Source organism: Dunckerocampus dactyliophorus, chromosome 16 (assembly GCF_027744805.1).
Source record: "Dunckerocampus dactyliophorus isolate RoL2022-P2 chromosome 16, RoL_Ddac_1.1, whole genome shotgun sequence".
Taxonomy (NCBI): Eukaryota; Metazoa; Chordata; class Actinopteri; order Syngnathiformes; family Syngnathidae; genus Dunckerocampus; species Dunckerocampus dactyliophorus.
In genome coordinates this window covers 10,779,470-10,804,259 of record NC_072834.1, presented here as the reverse complement: position 1 = coordinate 10,804,259, position 24,790 = coordinate 10,779,470, and the positions used below count along the sequence as shown (strand labels likewise).

General features: G+C 41.2%; 2 protein-coding genes across 3 annotated transcripts in view; one reads left to right on the top strand and one right to left on the bottom strand.

Moving 5' to 3' along the window:
- Positions 1 to 1,894: 1,894 nt before the first annotated feature.
- Positions 1,895 to 9,786, bottom strand: puraa (purine-rich element binding protein Aa). 2 transcript variants are annotated; one of them, XM_054755932.1, is made up of 2 exons: positions 9,627 to 9,786; positions 1,895 to 5,548 (listed from the first exon to the last, which is right to left on the bottom strand). In XM_054755932.1, exon 2 carries the CDS (start codon positions 5,470 to 5,472, stop codon positions 4,603 to 4,605), a length of 870 nt encoding a protein of 289 aa, XP_054611907.1. In that variant the 5' UTR covers positions 5,473 to 5,548; positions 9,627 to 9,786; the 3' UTR covers positions 1,895 to 4,602. The 2 variants fall into 2 exon arrangements, with proteins under 2 accessions (XP_054611907.1, XP_054611908.1); XM_054755933.1 differs by lacking the exon at positions 9,627 to 9,786 and adding an exon at positions 6,022 to 6,205.
- Positions 9,787 to 11,727: 1,941 nt separating this feature from the next.
- Positions 11,728 to 24,790, top strand: part of nrg2a (neuregulin 2a) — a 134,249-nt gene continuing 121,186 nt past the window's right edge. The window contains exons 1-2 of the mRNA XM_054755742.1: positions 11,728 to 11,802; positions 13,793 to 14,477. Coding sequence (XP_054611717.1) covers positions 11,728 to 11,802; positions 13,793 to 14,477 — 760 coding nt within the window. The remainder of the gene's footprint in view (positions 11,803 to 13,792; positions 14,478 to 24,790) is intronic.

Sequence of the window (24,790 nt, the reverse complement as noted above, 5' to 3'; positions counted from 1 at the left end):
CGTCATGGCCGCGATCAGCAACGCATGGAGACTGCCGCTTTTTCTCCCTCTCCGATTTACATTTGTATGTGTATTTCTGCATTAGTAAACATTCGGTTGCACAAAACCGCAAACAAACGTGACACAGGTAGCATATGTATACAAACCGACTCGGACTTGTTTTGATTCGCTTCCGCATTGCTTTTCCGCATGTAAAACTACGGTGGCTGTGAAAGGACAAGAGGCATTGTAACGCCATTACAAAATACGTGATGCGTTTGTGTAGGCTCTCAGTCGTACAGGAGTTGTCCATCGAGGAAAAGGTTTCTTGAGACGTCATCTGTACTTCTGTGAAGAAGGTGTCGGAAGTTTCGCTCCTCATCCGAAGAGCTTCGTCAGCGAACTACGTCCGACACCTTCTTCACAGAAGTACGGATGACGTCTCAAGAAACCTTTTCCTCGTGATGCGTTAGTACTTTATGGGTTTATATCACACTAAAATGTTCAGTACAAACAAAAATAGTGTCGAAGACTTCTTTGTGTAACTGTTGAAAAATATTTGTGGAAATAAACTAAACTGGCACCCCTGCCCTCACGTGACAAATACTTTTGACACCATAGACACCAGAGAGACTAGAATTGAATTAGGCCTATTAATGGCCGCCATGATGGTGAGCAGAATAATGAAACATTGCATTGTAAACGGTCCAAAAGACCAGATTTGTCATTTTTCAAGTTACCCCAAAACAAAGACGGGTATGTGTCATACAAATGCTGTAGATTTATAACACTGGTCTTTGTAAATAAACAGGACAGTGGACAAGACTCACAAAGTGTATATTGTGTGTGACGCCCACGCAATATAGTTTAATTTGTTTATCTGGGTGATTAGTTGAATTCATGACAACTCAGTGATGATGATGATTTTAGGCTGTAGTTTATCAAATGTATTAACAATGCCAATACTGAAATAAATGTTGCATTGTGTAAATACTCCCAGTTAATTGTCCATGTAAGTATTATTTTGTATGTTGATTGTTAAGCGTTGGTAATACTGTAAGGAAGGAAAAAAGTCAAAGAAGGAAAAAGTTTGTCATACTGCTGCTCAGGTTTGCTGCTCATTGACATCGACATGTAGGTCATATTTCTGCCATATAATGGGTTTTTACACATTTATATATGCATATATATTAACTGTGTTCGGTAAATAACGTTCATCCATTTCATCAAAGTGTACGCACAGCGTATTTTTATATTCAGCTCAGAGTTACTGAATACGTAGTACACCGTTGTCCGCCTAGCCCCGCCCAACTCTCCTGCTCCCCATTATGGCGCACTTTCTGCTCCATGGCGTACTACACGCTGTTCCATTCATTTGTGGGAGATTGACAGACCTAAACATTTCTAGTGTCCTTGATACAAACCAACAGCTTTCGATGGCCGAACATCTTTCAATAAAATATAGCACAACAGACCACTGCATGGTCAAAAAAAGAAATTACATTGAATTTATGCTACTAGTAACATATTGTACGATCAAGCTAATTTCCATGCCTGTCGTTTATAAACAAACCTGTCATTTATAAACAAACACTTCCCTCTAGTGGCCATTGGTAGATTAGGCTCCAGTGAATTACGTCATCTCAAAAACAAAACCTGGATAACGGCCGGGGTCTTTGAGGCAGAGCATGCGCTGTCATTCACGTTATTACAAATGCGATTTTAGATGTCATCTCGTCATCTGTTGTTGTGTGCGTTTTGATGACTGAATTTTATTTGGCCTATCCTTAATAGTAAGAGCAGTGTAGCTGCGAACAAAATGACAACTTACAGAAACGCAGGTTCTGTTAGGTCTTCACCACGGTCTCCTAACTGTAATGGCTGCATTGGAATGAAAGTAGCAACATCATGATGATCAGAGGACAAAGTAATGCTTTATTTTACAGCCTGTTATGATACATACAGTACGAGAATGCAGAATTCTCTAGAAGACACGGCTATTTGTCAGACGTTTCAATTATGCATTTTTTAAGGCTGTAAAATTAAGCTTCAGTCATTAGTACCGATTGCAAATGTCAAGACAGTGTGGAAAAACTACATCAAAATTAAACATACTTTTCCATCAGTGAATAGTCGACATTTTGGTATTTTCTTAAAACATGAAAACAAAATCATTTTGAATATAGCTTCTCTATAGGGCAAAACTAAACTGGTCATAATATACATAATATAGATTTCATGTAGGAAAACAAAAAAGAGGGGTTAATGACATTCTTGAGATAGTCTTAAAGTATTGGGTCAGGTGTTTTAGAACCTGCATGGGGAAAAGCAAAGTGCTACACATATAACAACCACTGAAGACAGTTCACCAAACAACTTCAATGAAGACTGGACTCAAGCACCTTTTCTTAGCTTAAAAGCTAAAAGGGAGATTTGTCGACAAAGTAAAGTGTTTCTGATGTTTCTTCATTGCTCTCAAGTTATCGTGAACTTGGCCCAGCTGCTGCCATCTCCTTCCATTTCCCTCCTTATTTTTAAGTGCAAATAAACATGGATTCAGCCACATGCTTTGAAATAGTACTCATATATTTTAATTGATATACATACATTGCCACCATTGGCACATACGGATATTGCACACAGTCATGAAATGTTGCACATAAAAAATAGATATATTTTTTGTGGGCGAAAACATTCCAATAGTTAAAGTGGAATAATGCAGAGAAGGTAAAAACCAAGAAAAAAAAAATGAACGAGACATGCGTGCTACTCCGTAATTGAGCGACTGACGACATACATGACTAACCAAAAGCCAGAGCATATCAGTAAGAGGAGGGGCGGCGATGGAGGCTTGTCAACAACTATTCACAATCATTTCAGCCCACTGCTCTCTCCCAGCTATTTAATGTGCTTGGCGCTAACTCCTCTGCATCATCTTGCATCGAGGTGACCTCCCCTCCCCTTCCATGTTTACATGTAGGCCGATACCTGGATGGCTGGGGGTAATGACAATAATGAGGAATAATGAAGGAAGGACAAACCCTTTTTTTAGCACCACGAGTCGGGGCTGAGACAAAAGAAAATGGAAGAAAACGGTCGTTAAAAAGAAGCCAAACGTTGCGATCCAAAGCACCAGGCCAGCGTGTAAGCATGCGGAGTGTGTAAGGCACCAGGTTGTTTTATATGCTGAAGAGAACGCTCCCAGTAAGCTTTTACCATATAGGCTCCAAAAATAGGTGGTCAAGGACAAGTCTAGTTTGCTGGTTTCCAGTCAACTCTAAACGTAATGGAAGCAAACACTGAACTCAATGCTGAGGTAAATTGATCTGATTGTTGCCAGTTTCTCTCAACTCGACTGGCAAGAGTTTATAAAACTGCTATCACACATCTATGAGATGCGACAGAACTGGACCGGAGCCAGTCGTTTTCCGTGTGGCAGCCCGAATATTTACAGAACACTATCGAGTCACACCTTAACAAACAGCGGCCGACTGACTTCACAAAACCAGACGTGGACCCTCAAAAGACCCAGGTGTGTGATGCTGACGCTTTCAGACTTCCACGACAACACCAAGCCTTTTGGGTGGACGTCACTCAGTCAGAGCTGAGCATCGTGCAATACAGGCAGAAAAATATGGAAGGGTCCTTGAGCCAATATTTTGGGAGACCATCGAAATCAAACTTTTTAAGTGCAGACAAACATGCAGCAACAGCACGCCTTACTTGGCACCATTTAGACATTTCACACCATGTTCTGGCCAACACTCATCTGCATTTAGTGGCGTTTGCTACATGTTGTCGTTACTACACTTTTTTTTTTTTTTTAGTACCTTTTAACTCAACACATTGCATTAACGACGACACACAAAGGTAGTCCATAATATATCCATTTGCATGGCAACAATTTCAACTGAAACAAGATTTACAATGTCTTTGAATGCCTCGGGCAAATGTCAACACGTCAAGAACCACTGACCATTTCAATATTGATTTGTATGCGATGCATATTGCACAACATATAGAGAGCACTTGTTCCTATTTTTATACTGCATGGTTTCTAACCATTTTCCAAATCAGGCCTAGCCCTCATTTAATTGATGTGTAAACACATTTCTAGTCACAGGTAAAAGGTAAATAAGATGGCGAGTACATGTGACAACCTTTTTTTTGTTTTTTTTTTATAAACTTTCTGGATTTTGGTTTCAAAAAATTAGAATATCTGATTTGTGCTGAAGTTATTAGCTTACACGAAAAGGAAATGCTTACTCTTTAGACGTCAGCAATTCCATTTGAACATTGCAAACACTTTTTTTTTTAGCTTTTAAGTGGTAGAAAAAGTTGTATCTCTGTTAATAAGGGAAATAAACACTCAGTTCAATATCGTCAAGTAGGAAAACAATGTTCAAATATGTTATTACTTGGTTTTAGCAGCCAGTTACTGTATTAATGGTGGATAAGTGGGGTAACATCCAGCGATGAGTGACAACATGTCAGAACTGTCAGCTTGTGGAGGTTTCTTATATTGTGGGTGATGCTCCCTTGGAGTTAAACCATTAACAGTTAGATTTCTTTTATACAGTAGAGTTCATCAATAGATTTCTTGTTATTCTCACGACTTGTACATCAATCCTCGTCTCCATCATCCGCCTGCACTTCCTCATGCTGTTGCTGCTGCTGCTGCAGCTCACACGCTCGCTTCTCCCGCTGTTTCTCCTGGATCTTCTTCATCTCGTCGGCGTATTTGCAGAACGTATTCCCGAATTTGGACCACACTTTGTAGGGAACCGTGATGGAGTTGCGGTACGTGGGCTTCACCTCGCTTACCCTCATGAACACGCCGTACTTGTTGGAGCCCACGTCGAAGAAGAAGCGCTTGTTGTCAACAGTCAATGACGAGCCCTCCGGCAGCTCGGCGGGCTCCTCTTCCACGCCGTAATCGTCAATAAGTTTGGCCAAAGCGTCGCGGAACTCAATAAGTCCCTGGGCCGGGAGTGCGATGGTCTGGCCCTGCGTGGATCCCAAACCGGGCCCCCGGTTGACGGTCTGTCGGATCCTCAAGAACCGCCCCCTCTGGTTCTCTTTCAGGTCCATGTAGTACTTCCGATTCTCCCGCACTAGGAACTCGCTTTTGAGCGCCCGCCGCGGCTCATCCTGCACCATGCCCGGGTTGCTGGGACCCAACTGGGCGTAGTGTTCGATGAAGTCCCCCAAGTAGTCGCGGAACTCCACCGCCACCGACATGGACAGAGTGAGGCGGCTCTTGTTGCCACCGGCCCCGACTTCTGCTATCTTCAAGAAGCGGCCTTTGGCGTTCTGCTTTACGTCCAAATAGAAGCGTTTGTTTTGGATGTCAACTCGCTTGGAAGCCAGTTCCTGAGTCTCATGCTGGAGGCCGGAAGCCGAGCCCGCCCCTCCTGTTGCCAAGTGCATGGAACCGAAGCCTGGGCCCGTGGCCGCTCCTCCCTGCTCACTTCCACTGTCTCTGTCCGCCATGATGCTGCCTGCCTTCTCCCTCCGTCTACCGCAAAGCCTCCGCCAGTCACAGTCGGCGACGCAGCTCTCGCGAGATCTGCCGAGAGGTACACAAACATGAGGGGGAGGGATTAGCATTAGCATCCACGACGCCGCTTGACATACTGGGGGAGAACTTTCCCTTTAAAAATGGCTACCAACAGTAAGTGACATATATCTAGTGATTACTTGCTTGTAAGGGAGGTTTCTGTTATAGTCGCTCTATCCTGCATACCCCTGCAGACGTGTAGCTACCGTCTTTGTGCGACGTTTTTACACCTTTAAACGTAAAAAGACGTTGCTAGCTAACCAGCTACAACCGCATCAGTGTTATCTGTCATTTGGAACTGACATCGCTAACTAGCTCACCCTAAAGTTAAACCAAGCAACCACTGCGCGCGTGATGTGCTACCTGCCATTAAACGCACCGTGCGCACAGTAACTATGCCGATCGACGTTAGTTATGACGGAAACAATCTAATGGTATAACACTGCTAACGGAAGCTATAGGAGCAAAGTGAAGCAGCCTACCTTCACTTGCTGGCTAGCAAGCTAAATGCCGGTAGAACGTACAAGGCAATAATGTGCATTTAACATTCCCTGCGTACAAGGCGGCACCTTCATTGAAGAACATGTTGCCCTTGCATGCTTATCGTGTATGTGACGTTAGCGCTACGTGTGCTTTGTTTGATGTATGAGGAGCACAACGTGGATCCACAGGAGAGCTCTTCTACAACACTGACCCCTTCTCTCAATCAGCACCCTTGTTTTTAATACATGTTGCACCTGTCACCTTTTTTCGCCCATCCCGCAACGAGAGTACACTTGTGCGGGCAATAATGCTGCTCTTCCGAAAATGTAACTTATCGGTAATATGTGTAAAAACAATCTTCAGCACAATTCCTCCCGCAGTGCCCACTGTCTATTAACATGCAGCAATTATTGTAATGATTAAATTAAATGTAGCATTTAGTACAATTCAGTTTCCCTAAACTAAATATACATGCTTTTATTATAGTCGATTCACAATTTGATCTATATGCTGTACCTTAAAACATAGAAAAACTAAATAAAATTAAAATAAAACAGGTACTGAAGTTATGTCCACAATCAAAGTAGTAAATAAGTAGCCATTAGTTTCTGTATCTTAAATGATAGGAAAGCCTAAGTAAATGCAAATGTACTGCAGCTCTGTCTCATATCAAATTAGTCAATAAGTACGAAACTTTCTGCACCTAAAATCGCAGGAGAACTTAATATGCTGCACTTATGTCTACAATCAAAGTAGTCAGTAGCCTTTGCAAGACTTTCTGTACCTTAAATAATAGGAAAACAGGTAAATGCAAATGTACGGTCGCTATGTCTACAATCTAGTAAATAAATACAGTAAATAAGTACTGTGATTTTCTGTGCCTCAAATTATAGTACCAAAGTAAATAAGTATGTAGGGCTTTTTGTACCTTAAACGACGTAAGTAAAATGTGTACTGTCAATAATAAACATTTAATCGACAAAAATAGGTTATTTGTGAGCCTTGAAGTGACATATATAATATGTAATATACGCAACAAAATATTCTTGAAATGCCATTCAAAAATAAATTCACTAATAAATTCAAATGTTTTTTTAAATGTTTTTTTTTTTTTTTACGGCAAGTTAACACAGCAACCTGCGAAGTTCAATTTCTGAGGTCGCTGGGACATTTGATGTCATGTTTCAAAAGTCTTAACACTGAAGACGAAAAAGCTTCGTTTCTTTCCATGACCACAACGTCCAAAAAAAAAATAAATTCTGCTCATTTGAAGGACCATTCCAAAGCAGCGAGGTTTTCTTGCACAGGTGTTCTCCTGTTCAGCGTTGCAGGTTGGAAAAAGAATGATAAAAGTATGCTTTATTTACTTGTTTTATTTAACTATTTAAATGTCCAGATTAAATTAAACAATATTAACATATTGTGATGAACGTGGGGCTTTCTTTTGGAAATGTACATGCTGTCAACCAACAGCATATTTTTTTTTATTTTAATATTATTCGGGAATAAACTGTATTTAAATAATATTCACTGTTTTTACTTTTATTTTTATTTTTTTTTTAAATGTGACCACAAGCCATCGCACTGTCCACGTGCAATATGACTTTCTTATTAGGACTTTAAAAGGGGGGAATACCGTTAGGCCTTATTAATTAATTTCCCAAGAAATTCACAAAGATCAGCGGATAGTTTTCTGCTTCTTGTGCCCACATAATTACAAATCAAATGTCTAAACATGTGTCGGCTTCCGTCCGCTACTGCGGCGTTTTAATAATGATGTATATTTAATATTGTTTCCCTTCATATCCACCACGGAAACGGACGGCTGCGTAGAGCACCATGTTAGGCCTCGGAAGATGTACATTAACCCTATCATGGAAGTAGCCGGCATTCATTTCCCCCCCACCCACATACTATGACGATTGCCCTGTTAGGTAAGGAGTACAAGTAGTTTTGCTTTGTAAATAAAGGAATGCCAGTTATACATGACAATTTGGTCCGTTTGTGTGTTTTGCAGGTTCATTTCAGTATGTAATATGCCCTGAAGAAAAACGAAATAAACGCCATGATGGAATAAAACTCATTGTATTGCATGTGTAAATTATTTTACTATAACTTGCATGCGACTTCACAAAGGAAAAAAAAATCCCATACACCTGTCGATCATTTTAAATCATGATGGGTATTCCTGCTTTCCAAATTTTTTTTAGTACGTAGTCTGTTTTGTATAAAACTCAGTATACAGGCAACTATATATATATATATATATATATATATATATATATATATATATATATATATATATATATATATATATATATATATATATACACACTAAAGAAAAAACATTTTAATACGTTCCTGAAACGTTTTCGTTGATATTGTATATAATATATAGTTTGTTGTTTTTCCACCTTATTTTCCCCGTTTGTTAATGAAAATTAAACTACATTTGTTGTTTTTTCCCATGTGATTTAATTTATAATTATTTTATCTATTGGACTACAAAGGTAAAAAAAAAGTTCTATTTTATTGGCACACAGTTTATTTAGTAAATACAAATCTAGGAGGATGACGCTTTATTTCACTGCACATTTTTGCAGATTTAGTTTGCCGCTACGAGGCCTTAACAGAGCCTGTTTTTCTCTCTAAAATTCATGTATTTGTTGCATTTAATTTGTATCCACGCATGCCGACTTGTTTCGTATCCCTTCTTGCTGGCTTGCAGCTTGACATAGCAGCTGGAACGTCACGACACGTTTGTAAAAGGTTAGTATACGACACAAGAGCATAAAATAAAAACAAGACAGCACCATTTTGTAAACCACATTTCATTTAGTCTACACATGCAGACTAAATTTGCGTGGTTAATGTTAACCCAATAATCAGATAATGTGGTTTTTTGTTGTTTGTTTGTCTAACTATTTATTATTGATGAAGGCAAAACTAAAAAATATCTTACTGATGTCATATTGGACTTTTTTTTACCTACTAAAAGCGGCCTTTTTTTTTTTTACTTTACTGATCTCCTTGTTGCACATTTCAGAGGCTATTTAGATTTTTTTTCTGCAATGACAAAGCAGAAAGTATAACGCATAAAACTATGTCCCTTCTCTCTCGGCGCGTAATGTGCAGGAAATAGAAACCTAGAGGACGTCAAAAGTTCGAATAAATTGCATTTTAAGGCTAAGAGAATTAATTAAATACAAGTAATACTATCGCTAGTTTTAGTGATTGGCTTATTTTCACGTTATTAAATCAATAAAATGAGGCCACAGACGTCACGTGAGTTGTGTATACATAATAGCACTTCCATTACTGCTAAATTCTACTTTTAATCAGACGTCGTGGCACTTTCACAAGAAGCAGTAGCACAAACTTTTGTCCTAAATATCACACAGGAATACTGCGTGTGAGGCGGGAACCCCTCCAAATGCAACACCCGTCTGATTTTTAGGTGTGACACACACGGCTGGTGTGCGTGAACTCTGCAAAGCCCAACATGCGACATGCACGTTAAAGGCCCACCATGCACTTCCAATGGCATTAACGCTGCAACAAAGCGTATTTTCTTCCAGGCTAGCGCCTTTAAAACAAAACCCACCTTACGCTGCTTTCACCCCCTTTAAAGCATTGGCGGCGTGCAGCGGACGAGCCAACGGGACAAGCCGCGCATAAGGGCCTCTGCTCGGGGATCGGCTAGTCCAACGCGTCGGTGTGCTGCTGGAGCAACCTCCCAAAGATGGACCAAGCAGAAACGGCGAGTCGTGGCACAGAAAAGACTGAGACACTCACCAAGCAGGCGCCGTACGCTCCACCTGTGATGTCAACACGCACTAGCTGTGATCTATAGGCTCTGTCGCCCTCTCTTGGCCATGTGGAAGAACTGCAGCGTCGCCCCCTGGACTCACAGGCACGAGAACGTCACACTATGCTCACTTTCTGGTTCATTTTACTCCACTTGACAATTTCTCAGGCAACCATGAGCAACATGATGTTTTTTCCCTCAAAGCAATAATATTGCATCACCCGAAGATCATAGCAGTTACTGAAAATATATCCTCATGAGACCCATTAATACATTTCTGTCCTCTTTAAGGGACAAGCGTTTCATAGCCTTCTTTCAAATGATAAACTCTCTACAATAGGGTTCTCCAGGGCTTTCCAGTGAATTGTCCAATAAAATAGAACCTGCCTTCCAAAAATGTCTTTCATACTGACCAGTATGATCAAAAATTAAATGACCGGGTAGTTTAATCAGTTTGAGGTGGTTTTGATAACGTAGTTATTTTTTAAGTTACTGAAAACAACAATATGCAGACATGTATGACATGTGTAACCAAGAAGAAAATTGTTTCTTGCAGTACAGTATATTTATGACTGAAAAATGAAATTAAATGAAAATATGAAATTTACAAAATGTCAAAACCAAGAAAGGTTAAAAAGCGACTGTTTTCAATGTTTTTTAATATCTAATGTTAAAATAACTGCAAAAATATAGTAGATAAAAATATAATATAGGCGAGGGTGGCTATAAACTGCTTTGCAATGTAGACAATTACTTTTATAAAAATGTTTTATCTCATCAAAACAGTACCAATTAAAAGTAAGAATGATTCAGTTGGCACTACAGTAGATACTATTGTTCACTGCAACAGACATTGCATAAACAATAAATAAACACATAGATTTGGTGTCACCTATTACAATCAACACCTTGTGAGCTACTGGCACCCTGACATTTGATCCAACATATATACAGGGGTGTGAAGAAGTGTTTGCCCCCTTCCTAATTTCTTATTTTTTGACATGTTTGTCACACTTAAACGTTTCAGATCATCAAATAAATCTAAATACCGGTAGTCAATGACAACACAACTGAACACAAAATGCAGTTTTTCAACTTTTTATTATTAAGAAACTTTTTATTATAAAATCCAAACCTACATGACACTGGGTGAAAAAGTGATTGTCCCTCTGTTAAAACATAACGTAACTGAGATTAATTGCTGCCTTTTATTGTGGGCAGTCCAAGGCACACCTGTGCACTAACCATGGTGTCTAATCAGCATCTTGATATGGCACACCAGTGAGGTGGGATGGATTATCTTAGCAAAGGAAAAGTGCTCACTATCACAGATTTAGACAGATTTGTGAACAATATTTGAGAGAAATTGTGATATTGTGTATGTGGAGAAAGTTTTAGATCTTTGAGTTCATCTCATAAAAAATGGGAGCAAAAACAAAAGTGTTGCGTTTATATTTTTGTTGCGTGTATATCAGCAGGTATTCCTTTACAAACAATGAGAATGCTCAGTTTCGATCTGAGAGGTACACAAGCATAACAAACTTTTTTGTTTTTGCTCTGATCTTTCATGAGCTGAACTCAGAGATCTACGACTTCTTCTATGTACAAAAACGGCCCATTTTGCTGAAATATTGTTCATAAATTTGTCTAAATCTGTGTTAGTGAGCACTTCTCCTTTACTTGAGATGGTCCATCCACCTCACAGGTGTGACATATCAAGTGATGATTAGACAGCATGATTATTGCATAGGTGTGCCTTAGGCTGACCACAACAAAATGTGCAGTTTTATTACACAAAAGAGTTGAGAGAGGGTGCAATAGGCACGCCGATTGTCCGAATATCCACCAGAACTGATGCCTGTGAATTGGCACAGCCTTGGGCCGAAACCAGTCAGTAATGGACCTGGACCTGGACCTGGAACACGCTGTCATCAGCGCCAATCCAGAGCATCCCAAACACGCTCAATGTCGGGTGTGTATGCTGGCCATGCAAGAGCTGGGATGTTTTCAGCTTCCAGGAATTGTGCATTATCACGCTGCACCATGAGGTCATGGTTGTGGATGAGTGGCACAACAATGGGCCTCAGGATCTCATCGCAGTATCTCTGGGCATTCAAAATTCCATCAATAAAATCCACCTGCGTTCTTTGTCAATACATACACCGGCCCCTGCCTATACCATAACCCCCACCGCCACCGTGGGTCACTCAAGCCACAGCATTGACATCAGCAAACCTCTCTCACACAACACCATACATGCTGTTCTACCCGCAGCACTGTACAGTGAAAAGTGCCAGATTACAGGGAATGTGAGGCATTTGCCCACTCAAGTCGATTACGACGGTGAACTGCAGTCAGGTCGAGACCCCAGTGAGGATGACGAGCATACAGATGAGCTTCCCTGAGATTTCTGACAGTTTGTACAGAAATTCTTTGGTTATGTGAACTGATTGTTGCAGCAGCTGTCTGGGTGGTTGGTCTCAGACAATCTTGGAGGTGAAGATGATGAATGTGGAGGTAATGGGCTGGTGTTACACATGATCAGTTTTGAGGCCCGTTGGATGTACTGACAAATTCTCTGAAACACCATTGGGGACAGCTTATGGTAGCGAAATAAACATTCAAATCACGGGCAACAGCTCTGGTGGACATTCGTGCAGTCAGCATACCTACTGCACGCTCCCTCAACGCTTGCCATCTGTGCCATTATGCAGTGTGATAAAATTGCACATTTTGGAGGGTCCTTTTACTGTGGCCAGCCTGAGGTACACCTGTGCAATAATCATGCTGTCTTGTTAGCGTATTTCTGTTTAGCAGATATATTTATCATTATAACTGCGGCTTGCAGTAATGTAGCACTGCAGTGCAATACTCTGAGTTGTTTCTAATATTTTGCTCCTCTCCTGTGGCTAAATGGTAACCAAAATGCCAAAGCAGGCACGCTTATGGCATTAAAATCTCCCGTACATCTACAAAAAAATCAGCGTATTATTAATGATTTAAAATATAAAAATAATACGTCTCTGACAGGGTCAATGAAAAGCGAGCATTATTATCTTTGTAAAGGCTGACGTTAGACTCAGGTGAGCTTTATAAAATATCCCGTGTGTTTATAAATGGGACCGAAGTACTACATTTAGAATAATGACAGTTTTATATGATTGTGCGAGGCTCATTAGATTATTCTTATGGCATTCATTTCAAAGGTAGTAGCCGTTACCTTTAAGGTGTCATACGCGTTGTGGCCAGCAGATGTCCCTGTTGGTAAATCCTGACAGTACCGCATTCGGTTATCCAGTATACAGTATGTACGTACTGTATTTCCACTGCAACTGACTTAGATTTTACAGCCAGTGTGCCATCTTCTCTTTCTGATTAGCTGCTTTGTAAAGCACGTGCTTGTTAAGTGTTGAAATATTTATAAGAACTTCTTTAAAGTATTTTCATCAGCAACTATTGCAGAATTCAATGGGCTGAAAAGTAAGTTTCTTGAACCGATTTTAGCAGACTTTGGGTCTTAGGAGAGAGGAGATGCAACCTGTGGCCCGTCATCAGCTGCATGCACACCTCCGATCCTTAATTTTTGGTGTGACGCCCCCCCTCCGCCTTTTGGCAATCTGCTCTATTTTCTGTCGGTCTATGTGTGGAGTGTGGGGAGGCGGAGAGAGCCGCGGTGGAAGGCGGCGAGCAGGACCACAATCATGTTTTAATCCTCGCAATCAAAACTGTGCTCTTTTTCCATGCTGGTGAGACTCGGATGAGCAGAACTTGTGGGCCACTGCAGCATTTTTGGCGTCTTTTCTTGCTTCAGCATCCGAGGCTCTCACCCCCCACACCCACCCTTACTGCAATATTTGGGCAAAGATAAGAGAGTCAAGGCTGCCATGGCAGCATAGGAGGGGGGCATCCTCAGACAATTCCTCGCTCCTCCTATATCTACGATGCCTTATTCCTCTTATTAGATTGGAGAGCCAGCATCCTTCCAGCGCCTTCTATGTCGCAACGCTGCATGCCAACCCGTTGGAATTAAGCGGGAATTAAGCAGCGGATCCCGATGGCATGGACACTTATGCGAGGTCCGCCGCGCTGCCGAGCCACTGGAGCCACCTCGCCGTCTCCTCCACCTCCTCACCCAGCCCAGCTCCGTCGCCATCGCCCCGCAGCCCCGAGAGCCCCGCCGCACCGCCAGCAGCCACCAGCGAGCCACAGCAGGCGGCATGAGGCTTGAGTCGCTCGCACCTTTATACATGCTGCTCATCGGGGTCTCAATCGCCTGCTACCCCCCGTCTTCTTCGGATTCCCTGCAGGACCGGGCGTACAGGTCGGCCGTCGTGATCGAGGGCAAGGTGCAGTCCACGCCGGGGAACGCCTCCGCCGAGCCGCCGTCGCAGGAGCAGCGTGTGCACGTCAAGGTGCTGGACGTGTGGCCCCTCCACAGCGGGGGGCTGGAGCCCGAGCAGCTCGTCACGGTGCTGGGAGAGTTCGGGTCGGAGGCTCCGTGCGCCGACGTGCAAAAGAACCGCCAGTACATATTTTTCATGGAGCCCACTGAGGCGCCCCTGGTCTTCAAGGCTTCATTCGCGCCCCTGGACACAAGTGGGAAGAACCTGAAGAAGGACGTTGGGAAGATCTTGTGTGAGGACTGCGGTAAGTGGGATCATGTATTGTGGATTTACCGGTGAACCCGGAAGAATGCCCTACCATAGCATTGGGGCTTCAGGGTGCACTCATGAAATGCGTCTCTTATATTGTTTGGAGTCAGTGTGTTGCAAATATGTGCCTTTGGGGCCTCTATGCAGCAATTTTCGACAACTCTTGCAGGCTCACATAGCCCACATGATCAATCAAACTCTTTCTCTCTGCTCAGCTGCATCACACATGCGCCTCGCACTGTTGCTTGTGTGCAATTGCACTTCGTGTGACTCAAACTATCTGCATCCTGCAATAACCCCCCACTCCACTACATGAAACATCCACTGCATCTTTGAAACACCCCCAGTGTCCTTATGCACACTGCTGCTATCTAACCTTGCGATGCTATAGGACACATTCATATTATAATAGGGCTTGGCTCCTGTTTCAGGACCAGGGACAGCAGCCAGTGTCACTTATATGGGGAGAAAAGTCAAGTTGCTCCAAGTAAATTGCTTCCTAGGCTGTATTAGCTATCCATCTAACCATCTCTCCTTCCATCCATATGTCCTATAAATGTGTAGGATATACATCCATGCTTGCATTAGCTCAGTTTTTGTGTGTGTGTGTTTTTGTTGTTGGCTTATGTGAGCAAAAGTCATCCTGTGACAGGCTCAAAGAGTGTCAACACAGGTCATGGTCACTGTCTTGTCCTTTGGTCAAACCACAAAAGTAACCTGCTGGCATTTGTTTAGGCGGTCACTTGTGCAATTTAAGTGTTTCAGCGCTGGCTCGGCTTGTCTTTACAAGAGAAAATCAAAGCTGAGTGATTTGTGTAGGTTAGGCGGCCTATTGATTAAACGTAACACACCGCTGTTGGTTGCAAGAGGAAACGCATTAATAGATGAATCTATATGCATGTGGCACAGATGCACACTTCTGTTTGTTTACTTACTGTTGCATGGTGTCAACAACATGTGACAAGTAACGTCTGATATTCAACACAGTGTATCTCATGTTGCTCGGCAAGGTAAAGCGATCGTCTCTGCTGCTCAAATTATAGCGACAGGTCCTGTAACTGGATCTCGAGCAGCTCTTAGTGCTTGTCACAGTGACACCTGCAGAAGCCTACAACACTCCTCCTCCTACTGCTTGAAGCTACCAGGCAATTTCAAAAGCACACATGTCACTTCCTGACATCATCTTGCATAGTCATTTTAACTTAACTGCCTAAGAACATAATGTGCCCTGTCCTGCTGCTTTTTAAAAAATTCTTAAATCCTCTTAGCTTGTACCCACGAGACATACATTCTCCCCTCTTTTCTCCCTTTTGCCACTCTCACTCTGTTTCCATGCCTTTGTTTACTCCTCTCCCAATTAGAGAGGTAACACCAAATGGGCCTTATTATCTCCTAAACGCCCCTCCACCATCTTTTGCTAGCCTGTGACTATGTGCTCTAACTGTCACCTAATTGCCGTATTTTGTCTGTAGTGGCCAGTGGCTTTTATTTATTCAACAGCAGAGGATACCTGGTGTCTATTAGGGGTAAGGTGTTTACAATTAGGGAGTCCTTTATTTGTACATATGCATTATTATAATGTTGCTGTCTTTCATCTTTTCCTAATTACTATACTTCTTCCTGTAGCGGCCAGGGGTGTTTTATTTCTTCAACAGCAGGGAGTACCAGGTGTCTATTAGGAGGAAGGTATTTTCAAGTAGAGAGGCCTTTATTTATACAAATAAATAATATAATAATAGGTTCCCCCATAAAAAGCCCTAAAATGCTTATTTTTGATACTTTAAACCCTATGCAGTCGTCCCTTGCCACTTTGCGGTTCAAATACAAAGTCACGGTTTGCCCAAATTATATATTTCTAAATCATGTTGTTTCGTGTGACATGATATAACTTATTATTAGTCAAAAATATGCATATTGAAGCAAATTTGACATATTTTTTAGCCCAAGTTAAGCATTTGCAATCATAAAAATGTCTACATGAACTAACGTGAATATAAGGCATTCAGAAGACACATTCAAAGACAGTGATGTAGTATTCTACAGTAGTGACTAGTTGTCAGTAATGTTACTGTAGTGTACTTACATAGAACTGCTTTGGGCTTACATAGAAAGCGGTTTGATGGCGCTTTCTGCAGGGGGAATAGAGTGCTGCAGTTATGAGTCCAGGAGAGGGTGCTGTCTCACAAGTCAATTCACTCAACATTATCCAGCAGGAAGATACTTTGACAAGATGTGATGTTTTGTAATGACATGTTTTGTAAGTACAATACTGTATGCATATCTACTCTGCAGGCAGTGTGTGTTGTGTTAAAGATGACTATTGCAACACAATGCATGTAATTACACAACTATGCATAACTTGTCATTTTTTAAAAGGGAAGAAAAGTAGCTGTTTGAAGAATACCAGTTATTTATTCAACTGTACGCACCAGGTGATGCTATTGGGGCACACCGTCTTTTAGAACGGAGGCCACTATTTGAGGAAAGACAATATAGAAATCCTAATTTTTGCCATGTCCAAATAAGAAAAAAAAAGTTTAAAGGCCTTGAGTCACTGAGGAGTTTCTCTGTCAGTGCAAGTCATCTCTATGCTCCCCATACTGGTTCTTGTCTTCCCCCTAGCCAGAACAACTCATGCTGAAGTCGGTCCCAAAGCTAGACAAACAGTCAGTCCCCTGACATGCACTTAACACACTCTCCTTTATTCATGACAAAGTCAGACCCCTCGAAACTTTGTCTTGCTTTTCTACGCTTCCCAGCATTTTAGAGCAAAGGAACAAACCATCATTTCTTGGTCACACACGTACAGTATTTAACCCAGACATTGAGTCCAAACCTCACTTTCATCCTGAAACCCTGCCTTGTGCATGGTTAAAAGACAAGCTCCCCAGTGTGCTAACCATGGAACTGCACGCACTGTACAGCTCTCAGTGTGATGTGCTTGTTGTCGTTTGGTTCCTCAGGGCTGCTGAGATGCAGGCTGTCTGCTCTCTTTGAACCACAATGTGATATTGTAAACATCTGTTATTGTGGCCTATACACTTACAGTCAAAATGCAATATATAGGACTAGTAGTAATATAATTATATTAATTGAACAATATGTTTATTATTGTGGTTACAATAATGTATACAGTATATATATATTACAATAATATATATGATATGTAAGGTAGTGCAATTCTATACCACTATACTCCACTATACCACTTGCTGTTAACTGATCATAATGATCTTAAATCATATTTAACATATTAGATTGTGTGATGGTCCTATTATGAAAAATTGACTTTAGAATTATGTTATAACAGTGGGGTGTCCATATTTTGGTTACCGAAAACCAAAATTTCAATACATTTAACGTGTCCGTCTTCTATATGGATAGAAAATTGTTACATTTCAAAATACTATCGATAACCAAAGACACAAATTCCAAAGGTCAGATGCTTGTTAAGTTTTGGAATACGGTGTTCCCTACCTGCGTTGTGGTTCACCTGTCGCGGATATATATTTTTTTGTGCAATTGTGTCTTTTTTAACAGTATGAACGCACATTGTGTTCTGCGTCCTCGTGGTGTATTAGAGTGATCTATCCGTGCTCTGTTGGATGGGTCTGTTATTGTATTTACTACTGCTACCAGTAGAGGGTGTTGTATACTCATGTGAGAGTTGAAGACGTGTCCAGACTTGTCCACTTCATCTCAGCGTGTATAGAGCCACAACAGTCCTGATTGGCTAAGGGAGAACCCGCCCATTGTGTTCTACATTGATTGGCTATAGACCATTGTCAATCAATCTCCTTCGTGCAGGACTGCCTGTTTCCTGCTGTATGATGGCTGGCTGCTAGCGATGCTATATGCTGAATGAAAACAGAAATGACGCAGCTGTAGGGCGCCTGGGATACAGTAAATTAATCTTCGGTTCATGGAGGACGAGGAGGAGGATGTTTTAGCAAGGAAACAAAAATACTACAGCCTAACGGCGCCAGGACAAGCCACGATCAGAGGAGTGAGTCACTTAATTTCTTGTGTCCAATCTCGTAAATTGATCGTTAAAATTCAAACGAAATTTGAACTTTGAGAGTGTTTGGACAAGAGACAAATGTGATAAAATGTTAATGCCTGTCTGACAAAAGTATATAAAGTGTATGGTGAGGGTTTTTTACAGCGTTAAAACATATATAATAATTGTACAAAAATATAGTTGGCTACTTTGCGGATTTCAATTATTGCGGCCCCCCCAACCCCCCAGGCAATTAACGAGGGAACACTGTATAATCAATGTTTTTGGAAAAAAATGTGCTCTCTAAAGTCAAAAGAACTGGAGAATTTGAACCGCCGTTGTGCACGATGTCCCCAATTTTACGAGACTTCTACTGGCAACCGCCAGAGGATTAACTCAGTGCATATGTTTTGCTTTTTCTTTGGCTATTTGTGGCTTTTGGCAACACTACTTAAAAAAAAAAAACAATGCCCACATGGCAGCCTCTCAGGGATTACTGTACGTCACTTTAATGACCAAATCAAACACAAACAAAACCAGGACATCACTTTCTAAAAAAAACACAACGGCACGGACAGGAGGTAAAAACGGAGCATGTCCTGTAAAAACAGGACGCTTGGTCACCCTATGTAACAGCAATATGTTTATGACCACGCACTTCCAAAACATGTTTGTGGGACCTCTGAGACCTATTTAATATTGTTGAAAAATAGTCAAATATGAGACCTTTTCAAAAATAAACAATACTATCGCATTCACATTAGCATTCATAATGAGTGTCGCACTGCCTTAGCCCAAATTAGAAGTCTGCCTAATGACATAAAGGTGGGTGTAACCCCCATTCTTTTCCTCTCAAGACCCTGTGGGAGAGCCACACCAGACTTTTTGCATTTTTGGTGTGTGTGTGTGTGTATTTGAGCGTGTGTCTGCAGACAGGTGGGAGCGCTGATGTGGGACAAATTAGTGGAACATTTCTGCACAAAAATAGCACTCATAATCCAGGAGCCACGCACATTAACAAACGTGCAAAGTCATCCTCATTGCAATTTGTTCCATCATTATGGCCGCGTCTTTCCAGGGAGTAGTTGCATGTAAAATTGTTGCACCCTCCGTCATTACAAATCTGTCCAAACTGGTCGCAGCTGCATGGTCCGAGGTGGCAGACGAGCAGACGCTTGCCCTCGAGCTGTGTATCTTTCTGCGAATTGAAAGCATTCCTCAGAAAAGCTAGACGCGGAAGATGAGTGACAGTGACTCTGTGCTGTTGCCTCCTGGGCTCTCCTCCTGGCCTACAAGGTTGTCTGGCAGCAGTATGAATCAACACGCCTCTACAGATTACCCATTATCCTCTAAATATTACACTGAAGGGCAATTTAGCCAACATTGCATGATGGTGACAAAGGTGCTCATTTAGTGGATTTCACCTCGGAGATTGTGCCCCCAGCACAGGATGTTTGCTAAGATAAGAATGATTGAAATGTTTATGACTGCCAGTGCTGCAGTGTCTCTTGTCCAGGCCAGAGATGGAGGCTTATGGGAGTGACCAGCTGGATTTAGGTTGATACTATAGCTTTGTGTCGGTTGTTTATGTTCGTTTGTATACAATCTCTGTTCTCTTAAATCTTTGCTTCTCTGCTGCTGTTGCAAGATAGCTTGACGTATTAAAAAAAAAAAAAGGGGTGGGCCGTTTTAAATAATTGCCTCCCTCATTTTCCTATCCTGTGCTCATTTTAAAAGCTACTATTATTATACAGTGAGCATCTTAAGTGTCTCAAGAGCTTTTTCAGATAAAGTAAAGGTTTACACTTGCGGATGATAGGTGTTGGCACAGCACAGCTGTCAAAAAAGGAAATAGGTGCTGAGAATATAAGCACTTTGCTTGGATCAGTCACTGTGATTTAATAACTCTTGAAATGTATAAATATAAATTCTATCAAGTACTCTTTTTTTGATCACAGCTGTGATGTATTATACTGTTTTAGCTTGGTGTTAAACGTACAGCAAATATGTGAAGAATAAATGACATAAGCTGCGCTAATATTACTGGAAATAATGGAGCTGTCCAATGAAAACCTTGTATGTTTAAATTTGGACACAAAAACAACAAAACTGACTTTGTTGTTCATGCAAATGATTATCGTCATTTCCCAAAAAATCATACAAAAATGTAAGCACATGTTCGAAAAAAACATGTACAGTAATCCCTCGTTTATCTAAATTGACTGGTTCCAGACACGTCCGCGATAAGTGAATGTCCTTGAAGTAGGATTATTTATAAATGGAATATTTTTGTAGTCAGAGCATAGAAAACCAGTTTACGACCTTCTAAATGCAAATTTTAAACTGATTAGAGCCCTCTAGACATGAACTAACACCCCTATAGTCACATTTACACTCGTATTACTCACTATAGTAGACATTAAAATAGAAGATAAGCCATTTAAGATTCATGCTCGTGTGTGTCGGAATAATTGTGTTCCGGACGAGTGGACAGGAAGTGGCGAAGTGAGTTGAGTTTTAGCTGGATTACGGTCACAACAGTAGCCTGTGTTATTATTTTGATCATTATTATGTTTTCATTATTGTGCCTGTTATGAGATAATTCAAACCTGCAATAAAAGCCTGTTGTCCGGCCGATCCAGTCTGTTGCGTGTGTGTCTCACCGAACATTACAGTAACATTACTAGTGACACCTAGTGACCAGTGTAAAGTACTACATTACATCAATGTCTTGGAATGCCTTATATTTGTATTTTAGTTCGTTTAGCTTTTTTTAAGCCTGAAAAAGCTTACTTTAGGCAAAAACTATGTAAAACCTTTTAACTACATTTTTCTTAATTACATCTTGATTAAAAGTGTATCCTCCAGTTCGTGATTGTTACAAGTTATACTTTTGAAGGATATACATTTTTTATCGTATGTTTTAGGCAGGTGTAATTTAAAAATTGACTTCTTGGTATTATACTGACTGCACGGTGGTCTAGTGGTTAGCGTGTTGGCCACACAGTCACAGTCTGGAGATCGGGAAGACGTGGGTTAGATTCTCCCTTGGGCATTTCTCTGTGGAGTTTGCATGTTCTCCCCGTGCGTGCGTGGGTTTTCTCCGGGTTCTCCGGCTTCCTCCTACATTCCAAAAACATGCATGTTAGCTTAATTGGAGACTCTAAATTGTCCATAAGTATGAATGTGAGTGTGAATGGTTGTCTATATGTGCCCTGCGATTGGCTGGCGACCTGGGATAGGCACCTATGCTGATACCTATGCTGGAGCCTATCCTAGCTGACTTCGGGCGACAGGCGGGGTACACCATGGACTGGTCGTCTCATGAATAATGTGATGAAGTCTAGTGACACCTCTATCTGTCCTTGTATTCCATTTGATTACCTTTTTATTCATTAAGGTGTTAGGGTTGGTGCACAGAAGTAGTAGTAAATATTAAAAGTAGCTTCAATTGAACTGTTTCTGAGTGGAATGATTGACTTGCTTGTTCACAGCTAAAGGAGATACGATAACATATAACATTTGGTCATTTTAATCCTTCTTTAGCTTGTGAACTAGACAATCTTAAATGAGAACATCTAGCCTTTTTTCCATGACATATAAAATGTGAGATTATTGCTTCCTATTAGACTATTGATTATTATTGATTAGAACAGGGATAATTTTAAATATATAATTAACTGCTGGAAGTACACTCATTTTAATTATATTCACTCAACCCCAGAGTGATATTTGGTATATGACCAGCGTTTCAATTGAGATTGTATCCTATTCTTTAAATATTTAAGATTTATATCTCTACTAGAGTGGAGATTTGGTGTAGTAAAGGTAAATGTGCTAGCAGTGTCAAAGCGCTTTGAGTGCCTTGGAGGTGGAAAAGCGCTATACAAGTGAAAGACCATTTACCATTTAATATATATTACTTAATATATTATTTCTGTCTCTCTCCATTAAGTTTTAGAATTCTGAACCAGGGATGGGCCACACGGTGGTCTAGTGGTTAGCATGTTGGCTACACAGTCACAGTCAGGAGATCGGGAAGACCCGGGTTCGAATCTCCGTTAGGCATTTCTGTGTGGAGTTTGCATGTTCTCCCTGTGCGTGCGTGGGTTTTCTGCGGGTACTCCGGTTCCCTCCCACATTTCCAATACACAAAACATGCATGTTAGGTTAATTAGCGACTCTAAATTGTCCATAGGTGTGAGTGTGAATGATTGCTTGTCTACATGTGCCCTGCGATTGGCTGGCGACCAGTCCAGGGTGTAACCCGCCTGTCGCCTTTCCCCCCCGTGACCCTAATGAGGAGAAGCGGCATAGAAAATGGATGGATGAACCAGGGATTTATTACAATGCTTATTTAATGATAATAGTTCACATTTTTCCCAATTATTGGCTGGCGACCAGTCCAGGGTGTACCCCGCCTCTCGCCCGAAGTCAGTTGGGATAGGCTCCAGCATACCCGCCACCTTTAGTGAGGATAAGCGGCAAAGAGTGAAGCCGCAAAATTCAAACTGCGCTGTATGGAGGGATGACTTTATTTTGCTTTGTTTTCTGCATGTAAAACTAGAATTGTTGTCTAGAAAATGTGTTTTGTGTTAAGATTTATGTGTGACTGGAACATATTAATTGGATTTGCAATATTTCATATGTATTAGGTTTTTGCACGCGTCGGTTTTCGTCAGCTTTTGGAACGGATTAATGACAAAAGTGGAGGTTCCACTCTCGGAATGGCATGCTACTGGTTCTGGGTCATCTTAGGAGTTGTTGTTTGTTGTCAAGTTGTTGGGCATTTCAACAGACACTCTTGTGTATTGTACTTACGGATTGTTGCCCCATGTCAAAACAACCGCTTCTCAAGGCATTCCACCCCAAGATGTGGCTGCGGTCAAAGGTCAGATTGCTAAGTACATGTTCTTTGTCAGTCAGGCCCAATTGTCAACTTGTCTTCTTCATACTTCGGGGAGGATTGCTTCTCTTTGTCAGACTAAAGGAGATCTTTGAAGTAGCTGAGGTTAAAGGTTACGTGGGCACATGTTTTGTGTCAGTTCTCTACTTTTTGCAACTTTCAAACAATATACCCCCATTCCTGTCACACTTAAGTCGACTATGTGTGTTTTCTTTTTTGTTGACGTTTTTGTTAGTTTAACAATCATTTTTAGTAATGTGGTTGTAGTTTGCAGTGCATCTCTCTGACATTGTCAACCAAAATGTGCATAATTTCCGCTTAAGTCTTTCATTAAAAGTTCAGTGTTATTTTGTTGCAAAGTTAAAGGCCTGATTAAGAGCACCAAACATTAGAAAAATCTATCATCTCGGTTGTTTGCTCCACTTTTCAGAGAAGACACGCTCAAAGGTTTGTTTTCATGATGTCAGAAACGATGACAGTGGTTGGTCGTTGGCGTGTACACGGGGGCAGGCTCGTGCACTTCACGGAGCGCAGCTTTGTCAAAAAATCCCAAAACAAAATGCAGGCTTTGCTACATGTGTTTAAAATAAAGCTCACTTAGCTGTACTAGTTTTGTTTGTGTCCTTCCCCACACATGTGACGTTGTTGTATGCGATTTATGGCATCTATTACTTAAGACAAGTGCAGAGTTACAGTGTATATGTAAAAAGTGGATAAAGTGCACAATAGCGCTTCTTGGAGACACACACAGCTCTAGCATTAAAGCTACAGATGGCAAAACGGCGTGTTCCCAGTTGTGCACTTTTAAACTCTCTCATTTCCAGCATCAATGCTTGATTTTGGTCAAACCTCCGTTTTTGAATGCCCCAGTTTTTGTATAACATTTTTGCCCCAGTTTTTGTGCATTGTTTCGGCTATCGAACAATATTGCGCTAGTCCAACTAGTCCGTTTGCCCTGCACTGTATCATTCGGCGGAATCGTGTACCCAAGCAAAGCACAATATACGCGTTGCTGACTGACCGTCTGCATTTTTTATTGAGTGTGACTGCTAAGTAACCCGCCATGGGGCCAAAGAAAGTTGCCAGAGCCAGCACTTTGATAAAGAAGGTGAGAATGTTCATTGGTGCATTTCATTCGTCACTTATAATGAATCTGTAGTGTTTTCTGCATGTAAAGCTATAATTATTCTTCATAAAATTTATTTTTTGTCAATATCTGCGGGTGTCTGGAATGGATTAATTGCATTGACATGATTTCTTACGGGAAACATTGCTTCAGTTTTTGTACGTTTTGGACTTTGTGTTTGGAACCACTGGAAAATATGGGACCTTTGATTCCAGGCAATCTTCATGGAAAGGTTTATGCACTGTGAACCTCCTATAAATTTGCTAAGATCGGGCG